At 45.1% G+C, this 19,956-nt stretch overlaps 1 protein-coding gene across 1 annotated transcript; it reads left to right on the top strand.

Moving 5' to 3' along the window:
* The first annotated feature begins 4,259 nt into the window (after positions 1-4,259).
* On the top strand, positions 4,260-19,733 carry DOLPP1 (dolichyldiphosphatase 1). The gene is made up of 8 exons (XM_075259970.1): positions 4,260-4,387; positions 8,071-8,171; positions 8,257-8,341; positions 8,884-8,983; positions 9,421-9,519; positions 9,603-9,731; positions 13,867-13,956; positions 15,069-19,733. The coding sequence occupies exons 1-8, from the start codon at positions 4,312-4,314 to the stop codon at positions 15,103-15,105; spliced, it is 717 nt and encodes a 238-aa protein (XP_075116071.1). The 5' UTR covers positions 4,260-4,311; the 3' UTR covers positions 15,106-19,733.
* Positions 19,734-19,956: the final 223 nt, after the last annotated feature.

Raw genomic sequence — 19,956 nt, 5'->3', positions numbered from 1 at the left:
ACCACGTGAAAACAAGACTGCACCACCGAGATAGGAAGACACTGACTACGTGAAAACAGGATCACACTACCAAGATAGGAAGGTACTGACCATGTGAAAACAGGACCACACTACCCAGATATCAACAGACTGGGACCAAAATCTTCAGAAGGTTTGGCAGTCTGTTGATGCCTCTACGTCCCAGTGACGTTTCTTCCAGCTACTTCCCTCTCAGTTTCTAACATCTTTTTAAATGTTGGGATTGTTGTTTCCTACACAACCCCCTAAGGTGAGCGGCTTTCCGTTTTCTTACCTTTACTCATACTTGTGCTGAATTTACTACACTAGGGTCAGCTTGGTACTGTATTTTTCTTCTACACTACCAAGATATGAAGCTACTGACCATGTGAAAACAGGACCGCACTACCGAGATAGGAAGACACTGACTACATGAAAATGGGACTACTGACTCCTCATGGTGACTAATTGTCAGTAGTTTTGACCGCTCAACAGTCCAACATTGAGGATGAGGACGCTAGATTGGACCCTAGAACCAACAGCCAAAGCAGTGGGGTTGGGACTGTGTAGTATTGAGAGCTCTGAGCACTTTGAATTAAGGAGGGGGATCATTAAAAATGTGAGTTTCATGGTTGTGCACCAAGCTATGTTTACACTGCTCCCCCTATCTTCTGGCAGACTCTGTGAAAGTACTGTATACAGCTGCTGTCTCCTCACCTTTCCCTTTGCCCCTTAGCCATATTGGCATGCTTCCTGCTACATTCTGAGGCACTCCAGATACTATCATACCTCTCAGGTTGTTGCACAGAGGCCTAAACTGTGACCCCCCCCCCCCCCCAAGCTTTCCTCCTGGCCTTGTTCCTCATTGGCTGACTGTCTTCTTTGTCCAGATATTCTTATATATTATATCCATAATGCAATAACATCCCCCTGAAAATGTCCTATCCTGCCATCTGCTGGTCGTATCTAGAACTGCACAACGTCACTTGTTACAGACTCCACACTCGCTGCAGTTTGACACCATGACATGTTTGATTCCCCTTCCTCATTCCCTATACTTATCCCCACATCAGCGCTCTTTGGGACAATGCCTGTGTTTTGTAAATGTAAAGGTGACATGAAGCAAGCGCCAGTACTGCCAACATAGGTGACTATATCAGTCTGTACCGCGAAGATACCGTATGCACTGTAGAATTCTGGTATCTAAAAAAGGTTTCTGCAACTTGATGCCATGTTCACATCTGTACCTGGGTGTCCATTGTCCTGGTCCGTGGACATCTACAGTGACTGATGGACCCTATTGACAATAATGGGGACTATCGGGTGTCCATTTTAACCTGAAACTACTGGATTAAGTAAATCGGATTTACAGCCCTTTTTTAGTCCGGCAATTTTTAGCAGTCACTGCAATGGAGTCTCCAGGACAGACTCGAACTCGGCCTTAGGCAACATGCACACATGTGCATGTATAGCGCCAAGCCGTGATTAATGTCATCTGTGTGCTGGCCATGCTACATTTGGGTCAGTGAGCACGGTCTACAAAACAGACGGGGATAGGACCTGTACTGAGTTTTGCTCACAGCCCCATTTATCGGACCGTAAAATACACGGTTGTGTGTATGGGACCATAGAAGTGAATGAAAAACACGGCTATCACACTAACTGCACATGGTTTTGTGTATGACGCCTTAGTCGAGTCCATCTTCGTTGCAAACGCAGTCTTTTGGAGCATTAATTACCTCACGTGAACGCCAAGGCCGGTGATTGGCCATGTGGACAGGTCAACGATGTCATCACTGGAGCACTGGGATAAGAATAGGTAAGTCACGCTAATTTCTCTATTTTTGAAACCCTGCTTTTGGCATTTTTTCCCCCCAAAAAGAAGAGGAGCTAAATTTGATAATTTTGGTGCCAATTATGGCAGCATAGACTGATATTAAAAATTTACCGACAAAAAAAGGGAAAAATTGCTGTGAAAATCATAGTTGTAGTCAATAAATCAAGCAAAAATCCTAAGAAATGCCTCATTGTTGGTTCACGCACAAGGTTATTCAACTTCATAATCATTGTGAGCAACACCGCGCCAAATATCTGTCACATGGCACCCTATCCTTATAGCTAGGGCTACATGGCGACTGGCTGCATCTCCCAACACACTCAAAAATTGGCGTGTCGCCCTGTGATTCCCTGACTAATGTACATGAATGGAGTCACATTGTGTCTCGGGCTGCTAATTTTCACAGAATCATTTCACAAGTCTCCAAAATTAGGAACTTTTCACAGACAAGATGGTTTGATGACACTGATAAAGAATATGTTTTAATAGGATAAATTTTTAAAAATTTAATAAGGGCAAACAAAGCACCCTTGCATCAAGCGGCTACACGCAGCAGGGATTCGGTGTGGTGGGTATTCCTGCCAGCTCAGGTATACTCTTGGCATAAAAAGCTGATATCCAACCTCCAAAACAACACAGCAGGAGTAAAATAGGAGGGGTTATAAATGTATATTATATGCAGCGAACTAAATAAATGTCAGCCTGTGTCACCTGATGCCAACAAGATCCGGGGCTAAGGTTAGATGCTGCGGTAACACTCCACCTATGCACCCTATACTGACTAGACTATAAAATGAATCATCCTATGCGTTTCTTATCCAATCACCAGGGATTATGATGCACAAAATGTATGTAGCGGCAAAAACTGCTTTTGTACCGCCCATAGAGGTGCTATACATGGCGGTGACAGGGCGTGACCACTCTGATGACAGCAGTGATTAGACTGCTTGATTTCACCCTTATATAGGGCTAAACCACTCCCCCCCAGTGATATCATAACCAATAACATCTAGAGCCACGTACACACCCATCCGCCAGCCAATAACTAATATGTCTAAGGTCTTGGGAAGTGCCACACACCTCCATAGGACGTTCAGCTGGCACGCTCTACTCCTCATGGGCCGTCACTCCCCTCAGGGCTTGGTGTCGCTCCTAAAGCCGCCTTAGGTCAGGGCCCCAAGTGGCATAAATGCCACGCTAAAAACCATGACATTTTACAGTCACTGCATTGCAGAAAAATACGTGCAGCAAACATGCTACATTTTCCAAAACGCAACGGTTTTGGAAATCACAATACGCTAGTTATACCTGCAGAATCGCTAGCGGTTTCCCTACAGGAGTAATGGAAGCAGAATGTCCGCAGAGGGAACCTCGAAAGACCGTGAAAAATGTTGTGGGATAAACTACTATGTGTTCCCGGCGCGGGTTTTCCTCGCAGCGTTTTTTATTACGGCCCACTACATAGAGCCTTAACCTTATACAGTAGTCAGTGATCGGAGCAGCCCATAGAGGTCAGATCAGTGCTCTTATACGCTGATGAGTCCGCGACTCCCCTATACAAGAGGTAAGTGCTAACAAAAGGGAATGTATTAGAGGCTGCCATAGGATTTTAGCACCAAGAAGTCATTGCACCCTCAGGGTCACAGTGCAACTCGATTTACTTAGATTAATCAGGGAGTTGCTAGACAACATGGCAGTCTTGGGTCACGTTTGGAGCTCACATATGTAGCCTAAAGAGTCTATCGAGGGAGGAATACAACATTCAACCCCCCCCCCCCCCACACCAAAAAAAAAAAAAAAAAAAAAAAAAAAAAAGGGCTTCGAAATTTTGCTTTGGTCTGGTATACATCATCTACAATGGCTTCATGTCACATGTCTATGGCGGCCATTACGTAGGACACGATGACTAGCTCATTATTACTGGATTAGATAGAGAAGGTAATTGTATTGAACTCGGTTTATGCTTTGCTGAGTGTACGTTCGGTTTAGTACTGGGGTTTGGGGGTGACTCTCCCCTCACACAACCCGCACAGCTCTCCCCTCACACAACCCGCACAGCTCTCCCCTCACACAACCCGCACAGCTCTCCCCTCACACAACCCGCACAGCTCTCCCCTCACACAACCCGCACAGCTCTCCCCTCACACAACCCGCACAGCTCTCCCCTCACACACAGCTCTCCCCTCACACAACCCGCACAGCTCTCCCCTCACACAACCCGCACAGCTCTCCCCTCACACACAGCTCTCCCCTCACACAACCCGCACAGCATTGCCATCACACACAGCTCTCCCCTCACGCACAGCGCTCAGTCCGTCCCTCCTATTTTGAACTTCCCGCTCACTGCCCAAAGCTTCGCCACAGAGCGATCACGTGGTAGACTGAAATCTCGGTCATGTGACCGCGACGTCATCAAGGTCCTTCTAGAGGATGGGAACCAGCCACTACCGTTTCCAAACGCCCGGTATCCGGGTAAGATGGCGGCTGTAGAACAGTGCTCGCTCTCAGCTCAATGGCGCCCGGTTTCCTTTACTCACGTTGAATATCCTGCAGGTAAATGACGCTCTTCCCGTTTTGACGCCTTCGCTTGCGGACGGCTGATTGAGATTGGTTTGAGGAAAGATTTAATGGCGATATTGTGATCCCTTTACGGGACTGTCTGGGTTGTACGCATGCGCAGTCGGGCTGAAGCAGATGCTAAATAGTGTGGCGGGCCAGGACGCATGCGCGGCGCACTTAGTGCCTGTACCTGGTGTGTGGGTTTAGGCTGCATATCATGGCGGACACAATGGTGCACAGTCCATGTGTGGTTATGATGCATGGGTGTTGCATAGCTCCACAAGGTGGGGGATGTGTCTCTACCATGTTCCTTCTATGATTTAGGACATTTTTTGACTTTGTGGACTGTTCTTTAAATTGTCAGTACAAATCCTGAACTCAATTTCTGGATTGTACGTTGTTTGTATTGTTTACATGTAGCCATCGTGTGACCACACCCCATTGTAACTTGTGGCCTTATGTATGACCACCACCACCTCACTACAGGTCTGACCCTAGAGGGCGGTATGGAGCCTACTTACCATATGGCGCAGTGCATGGCTAGCAGACCCCCTTCTGTAAATCATGGGTGGTGTTCACATGGACCCGCTGTGAGCCCTCTCCCTGTGTATAAAGACGGCCACTGATATTATGTAGAAGTCAGTCAGATAGCTGTCTGATAGCTGTTTCCTCCAGTATTTCATTTAAAGGGATTTTCCTACAAATATCAGGTTTTCCTTATCTATCGGGGATATGATTGCTGTGGGTCTGAGGTTTGGGACACCCAGCCATCTTGAGGATGGGGTCCTCTTTGCAGATAGAGCAGTCGGGCACATACAGGATCACTGCCCCATTCACTGCTATGGGATCAATGGAAATGGAGTAACATTCTCAATCAGTCCCTTAGAAGTGAATGAAGTGGTGGTCATGATGTAGGACTTTGGGGTTGCTAGAGTCCCATCAGTCAGACCCCCAACAATTAGACATTTAGCCCCTATCAGCTGAAAACCAAACGCAGCGCTGTACATTGTATAGTGATTGTGCTTGGTATCACAGCTCTCCTCCATTCCCTTCAATGGGACAGAACTGCTCACTTTCCATATTATGTCACATTCATCAGTTGTATGTGTATAGTGGTATTTGCATTCCAAGGAGCACTGTTCTCTCTTCAAACAGCTGATCAGTGGGGGTGGGCCCGACTGTCGGACCCTCACCAGTCTTTGATCAATGACCTGTCCTAAGAACAGGTTATTAATATCAAAGTCCTGGAAAATCCTTTTAAATATAGGAAAGCAATTCCATCACTGAAGAGACAGAGATTTGACTTGCAAATCTATCCCCTGTGCGTGGGGCAAATAACCCGGCAGCCGAGACTATAATATAAGATGATCTAGGACGCGGCTCCTTGGTTATATGCCAGTTCATCAAGTTCTGTTTCTTCCTTTGGTCTTGGCTATCTCCTAGTACAAGAAGGAAAGAGCCGGTAACTGAGTCATGTCTTATCAGTCAGCTGCCTGGGTCGCTTTCCGTTTGGGCTGTGCAGCCATACACAAGTCATGTTCAAGAGCAACCGGCCCCTGTAAATGGAAAAAGTGTCTTCAGTAAAAAAAATAAAATTAAAGTATATTTACATGTGGCACTGTGGGAAGAGACCTTAAAATTGTCTAAGAAAATAAAGTGGCGTCACTGTTCCCTGTGGGCTGTGTCTGGTATTGCAGCTCATCCCTTTTCACTATATTAAAGGGCTTTCCCCACAAACCTCTTATAGGGGAATAAGTACTCCAGCTGTCTAAAAGGTGCTGGAGAGAGCACCATTTCTGCTTCACAGACCAGTGATGTCACTTTCCTGAGTCACATGGTCTATTTGCAGCTCAGTCCTATTCAAATAAATGGGGCTGAGTTGCAATATGAGATATCACAGCCACTATGCAATTCACGGCGCTGTTCATGGTGAGCAGTGGATAGGTAGCAGCCCTTGTCCAAGCACCTTTGGTGGGGGTGTTGGGTGTCAGACCCTCACCAATCAGATGCTAAAGAACCATAAGAAGCAACTTTGCAAAAAGTGTTGGTGTATGCAGCTCCCGTGCAGACCAAGGTACCGTACATCCAGAAGACTTGCACACCCGGTCTAGTCTGGTTCTGCAGTCACCTGACCCCTTTTCTCTATAGATCTGGGCTGTCTTGGGGACGGGGTTGTCTGTCTCCTGAGCTCTGCGTCTGGCTGGGGACCAACGAGTCAATAAATATATATATTCCTTCTGATTTCCTTGCCGTCTTGTAGGGATCCCCTGGTTTCGTGCAGGATTTGACCTCTTCCGCACAGACTGTATCTGACCACATTTCTCTCATCTGGATGCTTCTGCTCTGTGGTTTCCCTGAATATTTCATGTGGTTTTTAATGGCTCAGCAAAACTGCCGGCCTCAATTATTCATGAGGTTGTTTCTCTGTGCTGCAACTAAATAAGTCACTTTTATATGATGCCGGTAATTTAACCAGTGATGTCCTCTCCAGACCTGAAGAGGGCGCTTTTGCCTGCTGTGTATTGGAGTGGACAGAGTTTTCCGGTAAATAGGTCACCAGCTATGGGTTGTTCTGCAGGAGGCTCAGAAAGGGTTAAAAAAAAATTAAAAGATAAACTCACCTTGCTAATTCCCCTGGCTGTCCTGACCACCAGGTTCCCTGCTGGTCTCTATTTCCTGATCCCTCTGGACACACATGAAATATTGCACTGGCAACTGCTGGCTGTAGCCATGACATACACGGCCAGTGATTGGCTGAGCAGAATTTCCTGTGTGTCAAAAAAAACCAGTAAGTAGAGACTAGCAGGGGACCTGGGTAATGACCGGACAGGAACAATGGGGGAATCAGCGAACATTGCTTCTTTTAGTTTTTTAACAGATTCCAAGCCTGTTGTAAAATAAATAAAGTTATCTGCTGGGCAACTCCTTTAACCTAATTGGGAAGGGGCCCTAGGCCCTAACAGAGGATGAGGACCATTAATGACACTGACTAGAACAGACTCCTTTTAAAGGGGTCCTTAAGATAAGTCATCAAAATGTGATTCGTAGGGGTCTGACGCCTGAGATGGATGCTGATCACCATTGTTTGGGAGAGTGTTGCGGCCTCTTTGCTGAATATTAAGCACAGCACCGTACATTGTATACTGGCTGTGCTTGGCATTGCAGGTTGGTCCATTCAGTTGAATGGGACTTAGCTGCTTCCATACCATGTGACTGATGAATATGACATCACTGGCCTGTGCCTCGGAAGTAGTGTTCACTCAAGTGGCTGATCAGTGGAGGTCCCAGGTGTCCTACCCTCACAGATATGATGTTGATGACCTATCTTAGAAATTTCCTTTATATTAGGACATGCCCCAGATAAGGCAGGTAAGACTCCGTAAAAGGGAATATCTCAGCAGGACAGCCCCTCTTCTACATTCATATTCCATGGGCATAGATGATTGTGTACAGTCCTCCAAGGCGGGTGTGGCTAAGGTACTTTTGATGCAAATGCCCCAATATATCGGTGGATAGAGTTTGTGCCCTTGTTAGTGGCAGCTCTCCATTCCCTCTCCAGCCAATAATGATTATCGGGCACGTCACATTGTAAACCTGTCTGTGTTGGCCATTGCTATAGCTCACCCCTAGACTGTTTCTCACCATTATATCTTATATTTGTGCTCCCCTTCATCTAGGAGACGTCTACGGGCAGCTGCTGGCCTACCTCAGCCTGGGACCAGTCGTCATTCTCATCAGTTTTGTGACTCTCATCATATTCAAGAGAGAACTTCACACGGTTAGAGCCTATGACACCCCCCTCCCCTTTAATGCTAGAGGTGTGTAGTTTCCGGGTCACGTCTCATTGTCTTTCTGTCTTCCAGATTTCCTTTCTGGGGGGTTTGGTAATGAATGAAGGCGTGAACTGGTTAATTAAGAACATTGTAAGAGAGGCGCGGCCATGTGAAGGTAAGTGAGTGCTTCATGGATGACTGTGTACCTTATCATCGTTCCTGCCTATAGGGGTATTGTAAGATTCTCTACAGCACAATGGGATTGTAGGGGATTGTTTTGTAGCAGGATCACAGCTGGGGCCAGCAGGACAGCCATTATTCTGGGTGACCCGAAGTAACTTGGGGTTAGGTTAGGCTTTGTGGAATTAGTAAGGCCAGGGTCTGTAGGGTTAGAAAGTCCAGGGTTTATAGGTTTAGGTGCATTAAAGTTAGTAGGATTAATAATGGTTTTTCGGGTTAGATTTTATAATGCCAGGGGAAGTAGAGTTTTATTAAGGTAAGAGTCTACAGGGTTGGGTTTGGACAGATCAGGGTTAGTAGGATTGATAAGGTCCGGAGCAGTACTGTTGGGGTTAGTAAGGTTAGGGTCATTTGGGTTGGGGTAAGTAGGATCAATCATATAAGAGTCAGAAGGGATAGGGTTTGTAAGGTAAACATTAGAAGGGTTTGGGTCATTGTGTCTCCTTGTCTCATTTTGCTCTATTTTGCTTCTCACAGGAACGCACACAACAGTCACCACAGAGTATGGGATGCCTTCAAGTCATTCACAGTTCATGTGGTTCTTCTCTGTGTATTCATTCCTCTTCCTATACTTGAGGTGAGAAACATCAATAACACTGTATATTGGGCCTCACGGGTTGTATATCCCCACTTTTGAGACAGCTGCCTCACTTGGGCTGTATGTGGGGTGGTTGTCTAAGTAGAGCTCCTCATAGCCAGGTAGCGGATTGATGACATTTTCTTTTAATAATTTAATTAGTTTTAATTTAAATAGTTTTCATTAATAATTTTCTACTGGTGTGGTGTGGTAGAGTCTGTGCAACTCCTTCACATAGCTGGCTGTTCTGCTGCTTCTGTGTTCCAGTTCTGAGGTTGTACAGTGCAGATTAGAGTTTGGAGGGGTCATGAGAGAGGGCATATCATGCAGGCTGTGTATCAGAAGGGTGCACCAGTGGCAGAATGTGTAAAGGATAGTACTTGTCCTTTAAGCAGTATTACGCTCTTCAGATTTCATCTTGTGTTTTTGCTCTCCAGGATGCACCAGACAAACAATGCTCGGTTCCTGGACTTGCTCTGGCGCCATGTACTGTCACTTTGTCTCCTTACAGCTGCATGTCTAGTCTCGTATAGTCGGTATGTACTACGCCTTGTATTGTGTTACATAGATAAGTACTGAGTGTTACATCTTGTGATAACAGTCTCTGATTCTCCTGCAGAGTGTATCTAATGTATCACAGTTGGAGTCAGGTCACATATGGAGCGGTGGCAGGGAGCATCTTGGCTATAGCATGGTTTGCCATCACCCAGGAGATTTTTACCCCGTTGTTTCCTAGAATTGCATCCTGGTAAGTTTAGATTATAAAATAAGCATTAAAGCATGCCTAAAGTTACAAACTCCTTTTTTAAGCAGTATTCGTATCATTAATACATTTTGTAACCTACTTTATTAACACACTTTGGCTCCTTTCTGTGAAATCCGGCATTGTTTTCCTCTTTCCCTTGTTTCTGTATTGAGAGCTGTTTCTGCCTCTCACTGAATGTTACTGTGTCTGGAGTATGGGACTGTGTAACAGGTAGAGAAAACGAGGGGAGGGGAGGATTCACTTCAATCAGTTATATTTTGGAGGTATTTGATGGAATACTACTCACTCATGTCTAATTATTTCCAACAATAATATTAGTAGTAGGCAGCGCTCCAAAGATAAATTCACCAAGTCTAGTGGGATTTCTTACATGTCCAATATTTCAGCTCCAACGTCTGGAGAATTTCTCAAACATATATTTTATTATGTCCAGAGATCTCACTGGTTGAAGACAGTCAGGATTAAGATATTTCTATGCAGCTATATACATCCCAATCCCAACTGTGAATTCAACCAGTGATATCTCTGGAAATAATATAGATAGCTGCAGCCTTAGTGTCACCTGAAAGCAGAGAATCCTCCTTCATATGACACCAAAATCAAGATTCTATGTTTTATAGCACCCGAGATATAGCTGTCTGAAGTGACCCTCCCCTACTCCCTGTTCTCATGGTCAGACCCCCACAGATCAACATGTTATTAACAGTAAAACTTGGTCCAACCCCTTTAATGTTTTTGAGTCTCTCCAGCCCTGTACTAGGCATAACACTTTATATCATTATTGTGCGGAGTGTTCCTTTAACACATTATATTGTATACCTGTGTGAATGGACATCTTGGGGCTGATGGAAGGGCGTAACAGAGTGACTGCAGGATGTGACCCTAAAGACCAGATCTGGGCAATGTACCGTCCGTGGGCCAGATCCGGACCCCTGACTGATTCAGTCCGGCCCGCATAGCTTGACTAGGGAGGCGTGTCTTAGTGCCGGCAGGACAGTGCAACAAGATGGAGACATGTGGTGTGTGTCCTAAGGTACTGAGAGGGGAGGGAGGGGTGATGTGAGATGCAGGGTGGAGAGTGTGTCTGTCTGTGGGTCAGTAACCTAGAGGCAGAGATGGAAGGGGAATGTTATACTGGGGACAGAGACGAAAGGGGAATGTTATACTGGGGGCAGAGATGGAAGGGGAATGTTATACTGGGCAGAGATGGAGGTGTAATGTTATACTGGGGGCAGATCTGGAGGAGGAATGTTATACTGGGGGCAGATATGGAGGGGGGAATGTTATACTGGGGGCACAGATGGAGGGGGGAATGTTATACGGGGGGACATGAAACTGAGGGAGAGATTGAGGGGGGACATGAAATGAGGCAGATGAAAGGGGATATGAAACTGGTAGAGAAATGGAGCGGGGACATGAAACTGGGGGTAGATGAAGGGGGCACTTAAACGGGGGGTACATTAAATTGGGGACAACTGTAGGGGGCATTAAACCGTGCAGGTAGCTGTAGGGGGACCTGTCTGCCTCTAGTTGCCCCCAGTTTAATGTCACCCTCCAGCTACCCTTATGTTGTTGTATATAATTGTTGCTTCTAGCTGCCCGAGTTTAATGTCCCCTCTAGTTTCCACCAGTTTAAACTGGGGCACCAGGAGAGGGACTTAATACTGTGGGGCAGTTGGAAGGGAACATTATAATGTGGGCATATAATGTACGGGTGACTGTAGAGGATTATACTTTGTGGCGGCACGTGAAAAGATGATTGAGAATGGGCAGAAGCGGGTGGAGCTAAATTTGCCGTGACACGCATGGCCCTCTAGAATAGTTTCAATTTCTTTTTTTTTTCTTATGTAGATTGTGAGCCCCACATAGAGCTCACAATGTACAGTTTTCCCTATCATTATGTCTTTTGGAATATGGGATGGAAATCCATGCAAACACGTGGAGAACATACAAACTCCTTGCAGATGGTTTTTTGCCCTTGGCGGGATTTGAACACCAGGACTCCAGCGCTGCAAGGCTGCAGTGCTAACCACTGAGCCACCGTGTGGCCCCCTAGTTTCAATTTCTTATGCGGCCCCATGAGAAAATTAATTGCCCACCCCTGCTAAAGACTCATACGTCTGCATAGGAGCTGTATACACCAAATAGGTGCACAGGAGCAATAAGAACATGTTGGTTGCCTATATATACATGCACGTTAAAGGTTATCAACTGAGGATCAGTGTGGGTGTGACAAAGGGACTCTCAGTGATCAAATATTTGAAGAGCCCAAAGAGTTTGATTGAGCTAAGCATGGCACCATGCATTGCATAGTGGCTATGTTAGGTATTGCAGCTCAGCCCATTCACTTGAATGGGCCTGAGCTGCGGAAACGTGACCGATGAATATGACATAACGTGCGCTGTAAAGTGGAAGCGGTACTTGGAGAGCTGAAGAGTCCTGGATGTTGGATCTTCAATTGATGACCTAACCTAAAGTTAGAAAACGCAGCTTTTTGGCTGTGGCAAAACTACTCCGTTTTACAGTCCCTGCATAGTGGATGGGATTCTGGCTAATCTCTTCCACACATTGCAGAAAAAATTCCGCAACAGAAAAGCTGCTTTTTTTAAAAATGTTTGTGTTTTCGAAAATTGCAGCATGTCTATTATAGCTATGGAAACCCTGCACTTCCCGTATTGGTATAATAGGGGCAGAAGATCTGCAGAGGAAAACTCTGGACTTTCTGTGAGAAACACTGGCGAAAAAGATCCACATCTCCGAATATTAGCCAAGTGGTCATCAGCTCATCCTTCGTTAGAGGAGTGACCTGCCACTACAGAGCAGATTGTTTAATCCTGTTATTCTTGTAGTGGATTATCAGATTATTCTGGATTATGTCACAGTTGTCACATATAAAACTTGTATTGGAGATCTCCATGTAGGTGCCAGCGAGTCTCCTGCTGTTATTATCACTGCATAGTCTGAGTATCCTGGGCCCCTCATGTACAGCACAGAGGTGGCTGCTCCTCCATTATAGGGCTGGATACAGACACAGCCTAGTGAGTACCTGCAGCCGGTACACTATGGCTAGTAACTATACATGTACTAGTAGCCGTCCACTGCAGAAGGGATCACAGCGCCGCAGTCTGTGTGACATATAACAGTGTATGTACATGTAAATATTGAGAGTCCTCAGTAGTTGATGCCTTTTTTAATGGCTAACAAAAAATGATGACAGATTGCGAGCTTTCCAGACTACTCAGGTCTCTTCATCAGGCTGGTGTAACAAAATATCTGAAAGCATGCACAGTTATACAGGAATAGAGTGTTTGATGGAAAGCAGTACAAGCAAATAAACAGAGAAGTCCAAAAAAGTGTATGTACAGTGACTATGAAGTTGGGCAGCACAGCCTGGGTTTGGGGCTGTATACTGTACACAGATGCATAAGGGGCTGGCCATTGCTCACCATTGCAGTAGATGGTAATACATGTAATATACCAGGAATGATGGGAGTCCATATAATGGCAACTACTGTAGAGGCTTGTATGGATCCATTATTATTACCGTATATACTCGAGTATAAGCAGAGTTTTTCAGCACGGCTTATACTCGAGTCAGGAAAATGACCTGGTCTATGACCAGCCGCAATAGTAATGTATAAAATCTCCAATAAAATAGTGGGGAAAAAAAAGTAGAAAATGACTGTGAAACACAAACACATTAGGTATCTCTGTGTCTGAAAGTGCCCGGTCTACTGAATATAGGGGATCTGCAGTGCTCCTGTTCTGTTGGAAAGGGGTTAATAGGAGCACTGCAGATCCCCTATATTCAGCCAGACTGAATTCCAAGTGGGGGAAGAAAAAACAGTCCTCAAGCTCAGGGAAGGGGCAGACAGACAACCAAAACACCTCCTCCCCTTCCCCAGCAATTACTGCACCCAAAAACTCCGACTATTTTAATTTTTGAAATTTTCCAGTAGCTTTTGCATTTCCCCCCTCGGCTTATACTCGAGTCAATAAGTTTTCCCATATTTTTATGGTAAAATTAGGGGCCTCGGATTATACTCAAGTATACTGTATATGGTATTCATATTGGAAAGATGTCTCTTTTCTTACTGTAGTCTGCTTTTCCCTGCAGGCCCATCTCAGAATTTTTCCTAATCCGTGACACCAGTCTAATCCCCAACATCTTGTGGTTTGAGTACACAGTCACTCGGTCAGAAGCCAGGTAAATATGCCAAGTACAGCACTTCATTAAGGGGGGTTTCTGGGGCCTTAATATTGCTAACCATTTCTTAGGACATGTCATCAATATGATTAGTGAGGAACCGACGCCCGGGACCCCCCCATGATCAGCTGGGGGGTTCAGTATTAGGATGAGCGCTGCAGGCTCTTTACTGAATACCAAGCACATCACTGAACCTGGTATTGCAGCTCAGCCCCATTCACTTTGGTACTGAGTTGCGCCTGCACCATTTAAGCGATGACTATGATGTCATTGGCACAGGGAAGAGGATTCAGCTTCTTCCTACAGCTGATCAGGTGTCGGACCCCACTTCTCACATAGGTCATCAATGTGTGAATCCCTATTAAAGATGATACGAGAGCAATCTCCAGCCTGCAGCTGTTCTACTGCAATAACTACAACTCTCAGCATGACAGTCCGTGGCTGGAAATGGATAGAACTGAAAAGCAGCTACCTGTATAGTGTTTACAGCTACCATTGCACCCCCCCTAGTGGTGACTGCAGGCAGCTAGCAGGTTTATAATTCCTTAGTTCTGATTCGTGAAGGTGCAATCACTGGGATCCCCATGATGATGAGAATGAGGGTCATGTCTGCCCCCATCTGAAAGGGGCGGCATCAAGCATACGGATTGTTGCTTTATTCATCTCTTTGGTTGAGGAGATTAGAAGAGTGTGCATGCTTGACCACTACTCATTAGCATGAATGGTGGGGGTCCCAGCCCTCAGATCACCTGGTATAGGTCATACAAAATTAACAAGGTTTTTATTTACATGCTGCTCTTATATTGTGGTTACAGTGTATAGTAACATGAACGTCTATCTGATGAGTGCTGGTGGTCGCTCTCGCCATAGCCAGGTTCCTGCATAGTGATCCTCTGTTCACTGCGGGGCAATAGCTTTTTGCCCCACTTGTCAGGATAGGAGTAGAGACTAGCTGTACATGGCGTCTTCTCAGCTGTACTGCCTTCAGCAGGGCAAGTAAGAAGGAGCTATATTGTCAGCTGCCAGTGGGGGGAAGTAGACTGATACTGGCTAGAACTCGCCCTTAGCAGCAAAATTAAAATGTACTTTTTTTTTTTTCCTGACTTGTCCAGAAGCAGACAACGCAAACTCGGTACAAAGTTGCAGTGAATCTCCTACAGACAAACTGACAGGAATGGGGTATGACGGTGGTAGGATCCATAATCTTCTGGCAGTCCAAAGGAACTGAAGCCAGTATAGCCCATGGCGCACTGAAGAACATTTATAACTGACGGACCAAAAAAACGGAAGTGAGAACGAGCGAGGCCTTTACTTGGTTTACAATGCCTGTCTTGCCAGCGGCCGCCCTCTGCATGTCAGGACTGGGGCCGACCAACGCTCTCCAATGCACGCTGTCCAACCGTCCCCTCTTCGAGACGGATTGATGGAAATTTTGCAAGAGCTAAGGTGTTTCTATTCTATTTTTTTTTTCTCTTTCCCCTCCCCCCTTTTCAAGAGATGATCAAAGGAAATGAGTAATCCTAGCAGACCCCGCCCCTTTCTATTGCATGAGGCTCCACCTTTTATTTATTTATATATATTTTATAAGGAAAACATTGAAACTAATAAGTATAGGGTGGACTGTGCTGTAAACCTTGGCAACCTTTTTTTTGGGGGGTGGGATTTTCTCCCCATCATCTACAAGGGAGGCAATTAACCCCTCGTGCTTCAACAGACTAATCATGGTTGCCGATCTAATAATACCGTGCTCCCCTTCCCCCTCTTATGGGCTTCAGCTACGCTCCCCGAGGTGCCTATTGATGATTGATGGCTGGAGGGCTTAAAGCAATTCCTGTTGCACTTTTGAACAAGGTTTCCGATCTAAGGACTACAATTAACCCTTTTAACACTAGTGATTTTTTTTTTTTTTTTTTTTTTAATTGTTTGTGTGGAAATTGTGAAAGTGGGCGAAAAAGTGGGATCATATCCTTCCTGATTTGTTACTTGTCTTACTCCGTGGAGAGGGTGAGTTCTTTGCAGCAACTAAGGAGCTGGTTCACTTTGTGGCCTCCCATGTGGTTCATCTTTGACCTTGCATTGAATATACAAGAGGGGGTGGGGGACAAGAGTCTCAGAATGTGTTTAAAAAAACAAAACAAAAAAAACCTAAATATTTCATCGATTTCCCACTGCTCCTGTTCCAACACTGCAGGGGCCCCACCGGTCTGTGGATCTGTCTTGATGCAGAGGAGGGGGGGCCCTCAACCTAAAAGAGTTTTCCCACAATAGGAAGTTATCCTCTTTGTATACGTGTCGGGATCTGACAGCCCAGACCCTCAGTGATCGAGGGGACTGATGTGCACACTCCCCGACCACTCCATTCATTTCAATGGGAATGCCAGAGATAGCAAAAAAAAAATCCAGGGTTTGTCTCATCTCTGGAAGCTCCTATTTTAATGAATAGAGCAGTGTGCCCGCTGCCCTGAGCACCAATTCATTCAGAACGCGGAAAAAAATTCCCCCATTCTCCTGATTGGTGGGAATTTGAGAAGGGGTCTGACCCTTAGTGTTCTGGAAGTTATTCTCTTATCCAGGGAATAACGTTGCTGTAGTGGGCAACCCCCTTTAAAGGAATCTTCTGGGCTTTAATTGATGACCTATAAGCCATGTGATATATTTATCGGGCATGTGGCCTGTTCACAGCTCAGTTACATTCAAGAGACTGTGGCGGAGCTTCAATACCAAGTACAGCCACTATACAATGTACAGCGCTGTGCTTGTTAAGCAATGAAGAGGTCACAACACTGGTCTAAATGCTGCAGTCTAGGACTGTGTTGAACCCCTGCCAGTCTTCAATTGATGGCCTATTCTTAAGGATAGGTCATCAATAAATAGGACTGGAAAAACCCCTTTAACCAACGACTGGCCACAGCGATTACCCTGCTTGGCTACATGGTATTTCTTTTCTATCAAGAAGGATAAGGAAGTAGTGAGCCCTGGCCAGTGTCAGAATGGGAGCGTGTTGGTTCGGTTTGGTGAGTATTGGGTCCCATTAAAATTTTTATGAAGGATTACCTTGTAACTACTTTTCCCTATTGTGTCGAGGGTGGTATGGTGACTGTTTGTAATATATTTTATTACCTGATCTAACTTCCTAATAGTTATAAAACAGGCTGTAACGTTTTCCTTACAGCCCTCTAACTGAACTGTTGCTAGGGATAGTTTGTACACAGTTGTATTGTGAATATGCAGAGCTGAAAGATGTTCACTTCAAATGGCTGTATCTCTGATTTTATACCACCTAAAAAAAATAAAAAATGCTGAGATTCTCAACCTTCATATGATGCTAATATAGAAGTACTAGCTGTAAAAGAATTGCCGATACTGTACAGTACTGTACTTCAACTATACTTATTTTTTTTCTAAGTGGTATAAAACTGGAGATACGGCCATTTGAAGTGACCATCTCTCCCTTGGGTAAATGCTTCAGCTCTAGGTGTATGGACAGTCTCCCTGGTAGTGCTTAGATCATTGCTAATGGGAACTTTACAGTCTGTTTTCTATTAAAAGGAAGTTAGACAAATCAAGTATATTACAAAAATGTTCACTCCCCCCAACACATGTAAAGTAAATCGAGTTCCACTTTAGGGGTTTTCTCATGCCTAGCTACTGCCTATATCACTGGTTCTATCTGCAGGGCTGCAAAAGGTAGAGACAACTAGGATACAGTATACAAATTGCTGCCAGTAGTGCCTGCCTCATGAAGGGGGTGTTCTCACAAGTAAGGGAACAAATTTGGGTAAAGTGCAACCCCCTTAGCCAGACCAGATTTCCTGTGACACATATCCAGTTCTACCGTGTATTGTACATACTGGGCATCGTCTGGGAGAAGACCACACTTCAAACCAATTTGGTGTCTAAGAGGAAGTTTTGCTGTATATTAAAAGGTGTCCTCACTAAGAAACAGCGCCACTCTTGGCCATGGGGATTTCTCTGTTACTGCACTCCCATGAATGGGGGTGAACTGCAATTCCAGACACAACCCATGGAAAAGAGTGGCCCTATTTCCAAGGCTAAAACTAAATATTTTCCCTCTAAATTTGAACTCTTATATTGGAGGCTGCTTGCATAGCAATTCCCTATTAAAAAGGATGAAGCTTAATTTTAAGCCATTTTATCTGCGTCTCTTTAACAAATCTTTTAATGTGATTTCTATCAGAGTTTATTGGACATAAAACTTTCTTTATGTCCTGTTGCACAGGCTGTACGTGGTATTGCAGGTCAGGACCATAATGGAGCGGAGCTGTAATACCAGATATGACCACTGGACAAGTGTGGCACTACAATTGATCAACTAGTCACTGGATAAGCGACATCCTCTGCTTGTCCAGAAGAACCAGAAAGCAGAACCTGGGCTGTATGTTAATACGTCCTGAGCATTTGCCAAAATTTTTTCACACACTGGAAAACTTGTTTAGGCTAGGACTACACAGAATTTGTCTAACACACACACGAAGTTTAGAATTTTTTCCAATCGTGGCGTGTTAACTTGCAATTTGCAACTGTGACCTTAGATGACTCCAGTGATGCACAGCGGTCTGTGCCATAGTCACCCTGTTGCTTTCAGAAGCACTCTAGCATGGGGCAGACATGACACAAGGATTCTCAGTCTGGTGTATTGAACCTTTGTATCATGCTCCGCCCCCTCAAGACCTACACTAGGTATAACATCAATTTAAAGTGTTTCTTTAAGATTATTAAATTCCTGCAAAGCTCTAAGAAATACACAATGACTATGAGAGAACACCCACCTGTATCTGAGCTGGCAGTCTAGACAAAACCTTCTCCGCTATGCCAACATTTGTCTCCATGTGACTAGTCTTCAGAGCTCAGCATTACTATCTGTGTACACGTCAGGTACAGTAGAGTCTTCTGTCTATGTGGAAAGGGCTTACGGCAGGCCGATCCGGACATCTGCCATCTTCTATCACTGTCTGTAAATACATGTCCTGCACGGAGGAGATCTGTCACCTGAGGACTGCATGGGAGGCCCACAAAGTTAACCCCACAATGTGCACATCTGGGGCTCATTGGTAGTTAAGGAGGGTTTCCAAGATCAGAAAAAGGGTGTCCCTTCCCCTAATCGTGTCCATTGGTTGTGTCTGGTGTTGCAGTTTATCCCCATCACTTACATGGGTTTCCAAGGTCTGTGAATTTGATGACCTATCCTTACATTAAAGGGTTACACCATGAAAGTCATTTATTCTCTATCCATAGGGAATAAATAAATGGTGGACTGTGGCTGCTAATATTGATCATTTATCTTAAGTAGACGGTAGTTGTAGTGACATTTTGGAAACCACCTACCCAGTCCAACACTGGACATAGATAGACAGGATACTGCTGTGACACAAGGGTTCCATTACATAGAATAAGACCCATACATGGCTGCCATTGCCACTATACCAGAGCTGAGCTGCAACACCAGACATAACCCATAGTAAATAGTAGCGCTGGTTTTGGCGGAAACAAAATTTGACTCCCCCCCCCCCCTTCTAATCTTGGACAATGCCTTTTATCATGTGACGGGGGCATTAATCTATGGATTCAGCTGCATGGTTCAGCCCCAGAGCACAGATTGCCATGGCGGTAGCACCCCTCCATTTCATGGTGACTTACCAGTGGCTCCTGGCACCAATGTGTCACTCTTGTTTGTTTTGTTCATATGTGAGTCCAATGAATTGAAACATGACATTTTTATTTTAAATAAAAATTATGCAAAATTCTACAATTCCGGTGTTTTTGTGTGTTATTCACAGGAGACAACCTGCAAGGAGTGCAGCTAATCCAGCACATGTGATCTTGGCCTAAGGCCGTGGCCCCACGGGTTGGAAATGCAAAAATCACGGTGTTTTACAGTAATTGCAAAGTGGATGGGATTCTTGCGAATCCCATGCCCACTTTGCGGGAAAAACCACAGCGTGGACACGCTGCGATTTCCAAAACCAGCGCGGTTTTGGA

The sequence above is a fragment of the Leptodactylus fuscus genome, chromosome 11 (assembly GCF_031893055.1).
Source record: "Leptodactylus fuscus isolate aLepFus1 chromosome 11, aLepFus1.hap2, whole genome shotgun sequence".
Classification (NCBI taxonomy): domain Eukaryota; kingdom Metazoa; phylum Chordata; class Amphibia; order Anura; family Leptodactylidae; genus Leptodactylus; species Leptodactylus fuscus.
Note: the sequence above shows the minus strand (reverse complement) of the source record. Positions and strands in the feature narration are given on the sequence as shown.